This window comes from Coregonus clupeaformis, unplaced genomic scaffold (genome assembly GCF_020615455.1).
Source record: "Coregonus clupeaformis isolate EN_2021a unplaced genomic scaffold, ASM2061545v1 scaf1319, whole genome shotgun sequence".
NCBI lineage: Eukaryota > Metazoa > Chordata > Actinopteri > Salmoniformes > Salmonidae > Coregonus > Coregonus clupeaformis.
Window position 1 is genome coordinate 135,001 of NW_025534773.1, and position 10,000 is coordinate 145,000.

Consider the following 10,000-nt stretch of genomic DNA (forward strand, 5'->3'; position numbering starts at 1 on the left):
GAGAGGACAGAGGGGGGAGAGGGGGAGGGGGAGAGGGGGAGAGAGGGAGGAGAGGGGGAGTGGGAGAGGGGGAGAGAGGGAGGGAGAGAGGAGGAGAGGAGGAGGGAGAGGGAGAGGAGGGGAGGGGAGGGGGGAGAGGACAGGAGGAGAGAGGAGAAGAGAGGAGGGGAGGGGAGAGGGGGAGGAGAGACGAGAAGAGGGGGGAGGGGGAGAGGGGGAGAGGGGGAGTGGGAGAGGAGGAGGAGAGGGAGAGGAGGGGGAGGGGGAGGGGGGAGGGGGGAGAGGACAGGAGGGGGGAGAGGAGGAGGAGAGAGAGGGGAGGGAGAGGGGGGAGGAGAGAGAGGGGGGAGAGGAGGAGGAGAGAGGGAGAGAAGGGGAGGGGGAGGGGGAGGAGAGAGGACAGGAGGGGGAGAGGAGGAGGAGAGAGAGAGGGGAGAGGGAGGAGAGGAGGAGGAGAGGGAGAGGAGGGGGAGGGGGAGGGGGGAGGGGGGGGAGAGAGGAGGAGGGGGAGAGAGAGGACAGGAGGGGGGAGAGGAGGAGGAGAGAGGAGAAGAGGGGGGAGAGGAGAGGAGAGAGAGGGGGAGAGGAGGAGAGAAGGGAGGGGGAGAGGAGGAGGAGAGAGGACAGGAGGGGGGAGAGGAGGAGGAGAGAGAGAGGGGAGAGGAGGAGAGAAGGGAGGGGGAGAGGAGGAGGAGAGAGGACAGGAGGGGGGGAGAGGAGGAGGAGGAGAGAGGAGAGTTTAGGTACGTTTATATATATATATATATATATATATATATCACTCAAGACTGCTCCAAACTCTAATTCACAATCACATACAGTGTAGAGTTAGAGAAAACCAAACTCCTCCCTCCCCTGCTCACCTGTCTTCCTGTTCTCCAAACTCCTCCCTCCCCTCCTCACCTGTCTTCCTGTTCTCCAAACTCCTCCCTCCCCTCCTCACCTGTCTTCCTGTTCTCCAAACTCCTCCCTCCCCTCCTCACCTGTCTTCCTGTTCTCCAAACTCCTCCCTCCCCTGCTCACCTGTCTTCCTGTTCTCCAAACTCCTCCCTCCCCTCCTCACCTGTCTTCCTGTTCTCCAAACTCCTCCCTCCCCTGCTCACCTGTCTTCCTTTTCTCCAAACTCCTCCCTCCCTCCTCACCTGTCTTCCTGTTCTCAGAGTCTCCAAACTCCTCCCTCCCCTCCTCACCTGTCTTCCTGCTCTCCAAACTCCTCCCTCCCCTCCTCACCTGTCTTCCTGCTGTTCTCCAAACTCCTCCCTCCCCTCCTCACCTGTCTTCCTGTTCTCCAGGTCACTGGTCTCCAAACTCCTCCCTCCCCTCCTCACCTGTCTTCCTGTTCTCCAGGTCACTGGTCTCCTAACTCCTCCCTCCCCTCCTCACCTGTCTTCCTGTTCTCCAAACTCCTCCCTCCCCTCCTCACCTGTCTTCCTGTTCTCCAAGTCACTGGTCTCCTAACTCCTCCCTCCCCTCCTCACCTGTCTTCCTGTTCTCCAAACTCCTCCCTCCCCTCCTCACCTGTCTTCCTGTTCTCCAGGTCACTGGTCTCCCAAACTCCTCCCTCCCTCTCCTCACCTGTCTTCCTGTTCTCAAGCACTGTCTCCAAACTCCTCCCTCCTCCTCACCTGTCTTCCTGTTCTCCAGGTCACTGGTCTCCTAACTCCTCCCTCCCCTCCTCACCTGTCTTCCTGTTCTCCAAACTCCTCCCTCCCCTCCTCACCTGTCTTCCTGTTCTCCAAGTCACTGTCTCCAAACTCCTCCCTCCCCTCCTCACCTGTCTTCCTGTTCTCCAAACTCCTCCCTCCCCTCCTCACCTGTCTTCCTGTTCTCCAAGTCACTGTCTCCAAACTCCTCCCTCCCCTCCTCACCTGTCTTCCTGTTCTCCAAACTCCTCCCTCCCCTCCTCACCTGTCTTCCTGTTCTCCAGGTCACTGGTCTCCTAACTCCTCCCTCACCTGTCTTCCTGTTCTCCAAACTCCTCCCTCCCCTCCTCACCTGTCTTCCTGTTCTCCAGGTCACTGGTCTCCTAACTCCTCCCTCCCCTGCTCACCTGTCCGTTACTGTTCTCCAGGTCACTGCCTCCAAACTCAAACTCCAGGATCAGAAACAGCTGCTCCTCACTGAAGAAATCTGACCAGAGAGACAGACAGACAGGTTAGAGACAGACAGACAGGTTAGAGACAGACAGACAGGTTAGAGACAGACAGACAGGTTAGAGACAGACAGACAGGTTAGAGACAGACAGGTTAGAGTCAGACAGGTTAGAGTCAGACAGACAGACAGGTTAGAATCAGACAGACAGACAGGTTAGAATCAGACAGACAGACAGGTTAGAGTCAGACAGACAGACAGGTTAGAATCAGACAGACAGACAGGTTAGAATCAGACAGACAGACAGGTTAGAGTCAGACAGACAGACAGGTTAGAGTCAGACAGACAGACAGGTTAGAGTCAGACAGACAGACAGGTTAGAGACAGACAGACAGGTTAGAGACAGACAGACAGGTTAGAGACAGACAGACAGGTTAGAGACAGACAGACATGTTAGAGACAGACAGACAGGTTAGAGACAGATAGACAGGTTAGAGACAGACAGACAGGTTAGAGACAGACAGGTTAGAGTCAGACAGACAGACAGACAGGTTAGAGTCAGACAGACAGACAGGTTAGAGTCAGACAGACAGGTTAGAGACAGACAGACAGGTTAGAGACAGACAGACATGTTAGAGACAGACAGACAGGTTAGAGACAGACAGACAGGTTAGAGACAGACAGACAGGTTAGAGACAGACAGACAGGTTAGAGACAGGCAGACAGGTTAGAGACAGACAGACAGGTTAGAGACAGACAGACAGGTTAGAGACAGACAGACAGGTTAGAGACAGACAGACAGGTTAGAGACAGACAGACAGGTTAGAGACAGACAGACAGGTTAGAGACAGACAGACAGGTTAGAGTCAGACAGACAGACAGGTTAGAGACAGACAGGTTAGAGTCAGACAGACAGACAGGTTAGAGTCAGACAGACAGACAGGTTAGAGTCAGACAGACAGACAGGTTAGAGTCAGACAGACAGACAGGTTAGAGTCAGACAGACAGACAGGCTAGAGACAGACAGGTCAGAGCAGGTTAAACTCATTTTTCCCCTGGTACAGTGAGGGAAAAAAGTATTTGATCCCCTGCTGATTTTGTACGTTTGCCCACTGACAAAGACATGATCAGTCTATCATTTTAATGGTAGGTTTATTTGAACAGTGAGAGAAAAACGCATGTCACAAATGTTATAAATTGATTAGCATTTTAATGAGGTGCATTCGGAAAGTATTCAGCCCCCTGAGTTTTTCCACATTTTGTTACGTTACAGCCTTATTTTTTACAAATTATTTTTTTCCCACTCAGCAATCTACACACAATACCCCATAATGACGAAGCAAAAACAGGTTTAGACATTTTTGCAAATGTACTTAAAATAAACAGCAATACCTTATTTACATAAGTATTCAGACCCTTTGCAATGAGACTCGAAATTGAGCTCAGGTGCATCCTGCTTGCATTGATCATCCTTGAGATGTTTCTACAACTTGACTGGAGTCCACCTGTGGTAAATACAATTGATTGGACATGATTTACAGGCACACACCTGTCTATATAAGGTCTCAGAGTTGATAGTGCATGTCAGAGCAAAAACCAAACCAATTGTCCGTAGAGCTCCGAGAAAGGATTGTGTCGAGGCACTGATCTGGGGAAGGGTACAAAAACAATTCTGCAGCATTGAAGGTCCCCAAGAACACAGTGGTCTCCATCATTCTTAAATGGAAGAAGTTTGGAACCACCAACACTTTTCCTAGAGCTGGCCGCCCGGCCAAACTGAGTAATCGGGGGAGAAGGGCCTTGGTCAGGGAGGTGACCAAGAACCCGATGGTCACTCTGACAGAGCTCCAGAGTTCCTCTGTGGAGATGGGAGAACCTTCCAGAAGGACAACCATCTCTGCAGCACTCCAGCAATCAGGCCTTTATGGTAGAGTGGCCAGACGGAAGCCACTCCTCAGTAAAAGGCACATGACAGCCCGCTTGGAGTTTGCCAAAAGGCACCTAAAGGACTCTCAGACCATGAGAAACAAGATTCTCTGGTCTGATAAAACCAAGATTGAACTCTTTGGACTGAATGCCAAGCGTCATGTCTGGAGGAAACCTGGCACCATCCCTACGGTGAAGCATGGTGGTGGCAGCATCATGCTGTGGGGATGTTTTTCAGCTGCAGGGACTGGGAGACTAGTCAGGATCGAGGGAAAGATGAACGGCGCAAAGTACAGAGACATCCTTGATGAAAACCTGCTCCAGAGCGCTCAGGACCTAAGACTGGGGGTGAAGGTTCACCTTCCAACAGGACAAAGACCCTAAGCACACAGCCAAGACAACGCAAGAGTGGCTTCGGGACAAGTCTCTGAATGTCCTTGAGTGGCCCAGCCAGAGCCCGGACTTGAACCCGATCGAACATCTCTGGAGAGACCTGAAAATAGCTGTGCAACCGGACAAGAGTTTGAGAGGATCTGCAGAGAAGAATGGGAGAAACTCCCCAAATTCAGGTGTGTCGAGCTTGTAGCGTCATACCCAAGAAGACTCAATGCTGTAATCGCTGCCAAAGGTGCTTCAACAAAGTACTGTGTAAAGGGTCTGAATACTTATGTAAATGTAATATTTCAGTTGTTTTTCATACATTTGCAAAACAATTCAAAAACCTGTTTTTTTGTGTGTGTCATTGTCATTGTGCGGTATTGTTTGTAGATTGATGAGGGGTTAAAAATAATTTAATCCATTTTAGAATAAGGCTGTAATTAACAAAAATTTGGAAAAAGTAAAGGGGTCTAAATACTTTCTGAATGCTTTCTGAATGCTTTCTGAATACTTTCTGAATACTTTCTGAATGCTTTCTGAATGCTTTCTGAATACTTTCTGAATGCTTTCTGAATACTTTCTGAATGCTTTCTGAATACTTTCTGAATACTTTCTGAATGCTTTCTGAATGCTTTCTGAATACTTTCTGAATACTTTCTGAATGCTTTCTGAATACTTTCTGAATGCTTTCTGAATACTTTCTGAATGCTTTCTGAATACTTTCTGAATGCTTTCTGAATACTTTCTGAATGCTTTCTGAATACTTTCTGAATGCTTTCTGAATACTTTCTGAATGCTTTCTGAATACTTTCTGAAAACTTTCTGAATGCTTTCTGAATGCTTTCTGAATGCTCCTAGAGAGAAGGGGAATACTGAAGCGTTGATGACAGTTCTACAGCCTCCATCAGAGGCCTTTTGGCGTAGATGGTAAATCTCTCATTTCTGGACTGCAACATTGTAAAGATAGATTGTGCCCTCCATGGCCCTTGATATACATTGATTGGTAGGTTACACTATATTTAGATACTTCAACTACTGCCTGTGACACCTTCGCTATTTGTCTCCGTACTAAATAAAATGGTGAAACACTATTTGTGATTGTGATCTTTGTTTCTTAAGAAAGTATTCAGACCCCTTGACTTACTCCATATTTTGTTGTTACAGCAGGAATTCAAAATGGATTTTAAAAAAATCTCACCCATCTACACACAATATCCCATAATGCCATTCAGTCGTCACCGAGGTCCGGAGGACCGCACTGAAAATGGGTTATATTTCCTCACCAGTCAGAACTTGCTAAAGATAGTCCTCCATCCATCGCTCTGGGAATCTGATGGTCCCCGACTGTCTAGCTTTCATTTAGGTGATTATTAGCGAGCCAAGAAACGGTGTCCATTATCATTTCTACACAGTTTTGATTTGGTTTTAGTCATTAAAGTATATTGAGAAAATAATCTACAAAAAAAAGAATAATCTACTTTTACTCAAACTACCGACGGGCCGGATGGCACCCCTGGGTTAGAGGGAGACAGACAGGTGAGACAGACAGGTGTACAGGAAGACAGGTAGACAGGTAGACAGGTGTACAGGTAGACAGGTGAGACAGGTGTACAGGTAGACAGGTGTACAGGTAGACAGGTGAGACAGACAGGTGTACAGGTAGACAGGTGTACAGGTAGACAGGTGTACAGGTAGACAGGTGAGACAGACAGGTGTACAGGTAGACAGGTGTACAGGTAGACAGGTGAGACAGACAGGTGTACAGGTAGACAGGTAGACAGGTGAGACAGACAGGTGTACAGGTAGACAGGTGTACAGGTGTACAGGAAGACAGGTGTACAGGTAGACAGGTAGACAGGTGTACAGGTAGACAGGTAGACAGGTGTACAGGTAGACAGGTGTACAGGAAGACAGGTGTACAGGTAGACAGGTGTACAGGTAGACAGGTGTACAGGTAGACAGGTAGACAGGTAGACAGGTGTACAGGAAGACAGGTGTACAGGTAGACAGGTAGACAGGTGTACAGGTAGACAGGTGTACAGGTAGACAGGTGTACAGGAAGACAGGTGTACAGGTAGACAGGTAGACAGGTGTACAGGTAGACAGGTGTACAGGTAGACAGGTGTAACAGACAGGTGTACAGGTAGACAGGTGTACAGGTAGACAGGTGAAACAGACAGGTGTACAGGTAGACAGGTGTACAGGTAGACAGGTGAAACAGACAGGTGTACAGGTAGACAGGTGTAACAGACAGGTGTACAGGTAGACAGGTGTACAGGTAGACAGGTGTAACAGACAGGTGTACAGGTAGACAGGTGTACAGGTAGACAGGTGAAACAGACAGGTGTACAGGTAGACAGGTGTACAGGTAGACAGGTAGACAGGTGTACAGGTAGACAGGTGTACAGGTAGACAGGTGTACAGGTAGACAGGTGAGACAGGTGTACAGGTAGACAGGTGTACAGGTAGACAGGTGTACAGGTAGACAGGTGTACAGGTAGACAGGTGAGACAGACAGGTGTACAGGTAGACAGGTGTACAGGTAGACAGGTGTACAGGTAGACAGGTGTACAGGAAGACAGGTGTACAGGTAGACAGGTAGACAGGTGTACAGGTAGACAGGTGTACAGGTAGACAGGTGTACAGGAAGACAGGTGTACAGGTGTACAGGTAGACAGGTGTACAGGTAGACAGGTGAAACAGACAGGTGTACAGGTAGACAGGTGTACAGGTAGACAGGTGAAACAGACAGGTGTACAGGTAGACAGGTGTACAGGTAGACAGGTGTACAGGTGTCTCTCTCTCACCTGGTCTGTCATTCTCTGATCCTCTCTGTGTGTTGAAGGAGTCCCAGGCTTTTAGCAGGCCTGGAGGGTAGCAGCCCTGGACACAGTGGAGACTGGACACACACACTACCATTAGTACAACTACCTACTCACCTAGCAATTCTACACACATTATCTGACAGAGAGACAGAGAGAGACAAGAGAAGAGAGAGAGACAGAGAGAGACAGACAGAGAGACAGAGAGAGAGAGAGACAGACAGAGAGACAGAGAGAGAGAGAGACAGACAGAGAGAGAGAGACAGAGAGAGACAGAGAGAGACAGAGAGAGAGAGAGAGACAGAGAGAGAGAGAGAGACAGAGAGAGAGAGAGAGAGACAGAGAGAGAGAGAGAGAGAGGAGAGAGAGAGAGAGACAGAGGAGAGAGAGACAGAGAGAGACAGAGAGAGACAGAGAGAGAGAGAGAGAGAGAGAGAGAGAAGAGAGAGAGAGAGAGAGAGAGAGAGAGAGAGAAGAGAGAGAGAGAGAAGAGAGAGAGAAGAGAGAGAGAGAGAGAGAGAGAGAGGAGCCAGTGTATTTACTCCTTCAGTCCGATGAAGCCAGTGGTCTGGTTGTGTTGCTTCTCCTTTAGACTGCTCAGCTCCCTGAGACAGACAGACAGACAGACAGACAGACAGCATTAGTACACAACCACAACCACACTACAATACACACACTACAATACACACACACTGGAATACACACACACTGGAATACACACACTGGAATACAGTTGAAAATAAAGTAATGTTTGGGAAAGATTTGGTGAAAGTGTTAAAAGAGGATGATAGCAGTGTCTGCTATGTTATGTGTGATGATTGTGAGGCTCTTTACAAATTTGACAGTCACAAGACGGGGACTTCCAATAGGCCTGTGGCAGGTCAAGGGAACTGTAGCCTACTGTTCAGATGGGTTAAATGGAAACTGACATCTGGACACTGACTATAGGTCTGTAACCTCTCACATAGCCTTAATATAATATGACCTCCTGCAGTAAAATGATTCACCAAATGTGAATTTTGACTCGGGAACAGGAGTGGAGAGAAATATGATTTCTTTCAGCATCTTGAGAGAAAGCAGCAGTAAGACGCGTCCATCTTTATCAGCATCATAAAAAAAAGTATTTCAACCACATTAAAAATATGCATCCAAACCGAACTGAAATCTTATCAGAAACAACGTTGGGTCGTTTTCACAGCTTTCCGTTTCCTTACAACCGGTCAAACCTGTGCAAAATGTCCAATTGGCATCAATGTCCAAACGTTTGACTGGTACTGTATATATATATATATTTACGCCCATCTCAGTGAACTAATCCATTGCAGAGGCCTAGACTAAAAGCCAATTTTTGCTTGATCCAAAAATGTGGTCGGAGGCTCCATGTGGAATCTGAGAAAGCCAGCAGGAGCGGGAGAAGAACAGTTGGGTCAGGTTAAGGATTTTTCTTCTTCTGGTTATCTAGATCTCTGGCTCCCTCTTGAGGCATTTGTTTTATTTCATCAACCCGTTAGCTTTAGGCATCAGACAAGCTCAATGCGTATAGTTGATTTTATTAAAACACATAGGGTGTGTCTATATATGGAAAAATACACGTTTAACATTTTAGACCAATCGATTGGTCGAAAGAACAGACGACTTCGGTCTCCCCAAGGTTTTTTTTTTTTTTTTTTTGTCGGGGGACCGCCCTAAATTATAGACAAGTTGACTAACAAATAGCCTACCAAAATGTTGGAAATTACAAGCAGAAACATCTAAATTACCCCCCCAAAATAAAACTGCACCCCCCCTGTCAAATCCTCATTCTGCTGTCTGACTGCACAGCCCATTCTCTATATTAGCAGGTTAGGGTCCGGTGCAGGCCTCAGTCTTTCACTGGATCACATATAGTCAGTCGGTTGCGGACGGGTTATTAGCAATTGCGGATCGGTTTGGGTGAACAAACAGCTGATCCGCGCACCACTAACACACATCATTAATATACACACTCACACACACACACACACACACACACACACACCCTCAGCAGGGTTTTCATCCGGGGTTTCAAGGGGAAATGGAAAGAGAGCCTTTTGGACGTTAACAAGACTCAATCTTAACTCCTCCTCCACATTTACTGGATTGGTTCAACAGAACAGAACCTCCCCCCAACAGTGTTCTCTCTCGTCAGGACTAGATACGCCTGCTACGTTGGGTCACAAAACACACACACACACACACACACACACACACACACACCATTAATACACTCCCCACAGCGCCACAGTAACGTACTTGGAGATGATGATCTCATGGAGGATTTCTCCAAAGGTTTTCTGCTCCTCTCCATTCACCTGGTCACAGCCTTCTATTGGGATGATCTAACCACAGAGAAACTGTTACACACTCCAACCCCCCCACTCCAACACACAACCCCCCCACTCCAACACACAACCCCCCACTCCAACACACAACCCCCCCACTCCAACACACAACACACAACCCCCCCACTCCAAAACACCACCCCCACTCCAACACACCCCCCCACTCCAACACACAACCCCCCCTCCAACACTCCAACCCCCTACCTTGAGAGCGACGGTGTCTCCATCTGTGTTGGTCGTACTGAAGACCTCTCCGAAGGTTCCCTCTCCGATCTTTCTACACAGCTTCATCCTGGCTGCTGGGAGACAGTCCTGGAAGCCCAGAGGACCTGTCTGACTGCACTCTGAATACACCTTCTGGCCATCAGACAGGTCATTATCTAACGCATACACACTCTACAGAGAGAACACACACACACACAC

The 10,000-nt window shown here is 48.2% G+C and overlaps 1 protein-coding gene across 2 annotated transcripts in view; it reads right to left on the reverse strand.

The window, feature by feature from the left end:
• The window catches only part of LOC121562244 (serine/threonine-protein kinase haspin), a gene marked incomplete at its 5' end in the record, with an annotated part of 24,386 nt that overhangs the window by 6,749 nt on the left and 7,637 nt on the right, over positions 1-10,000 (reverse strand). For both annotated transcript variants that reach the window (XM_045218021.1, XM_045218020.1), the window contains 5 exon segments: positions 2,051-2,130; positions 7,203-7,294; positions 7,760-7,822; positions 9,489-9,574; positions 9,782-9,973. In XM_045218021.1, the coding sequence (XP_045073956.1) occupies positions 2,051-2,130; positions 7,203-7,294; positions 7,760-7,822; positions 9,489-9,574; positions 9,782-9,868 (408 nt within the window).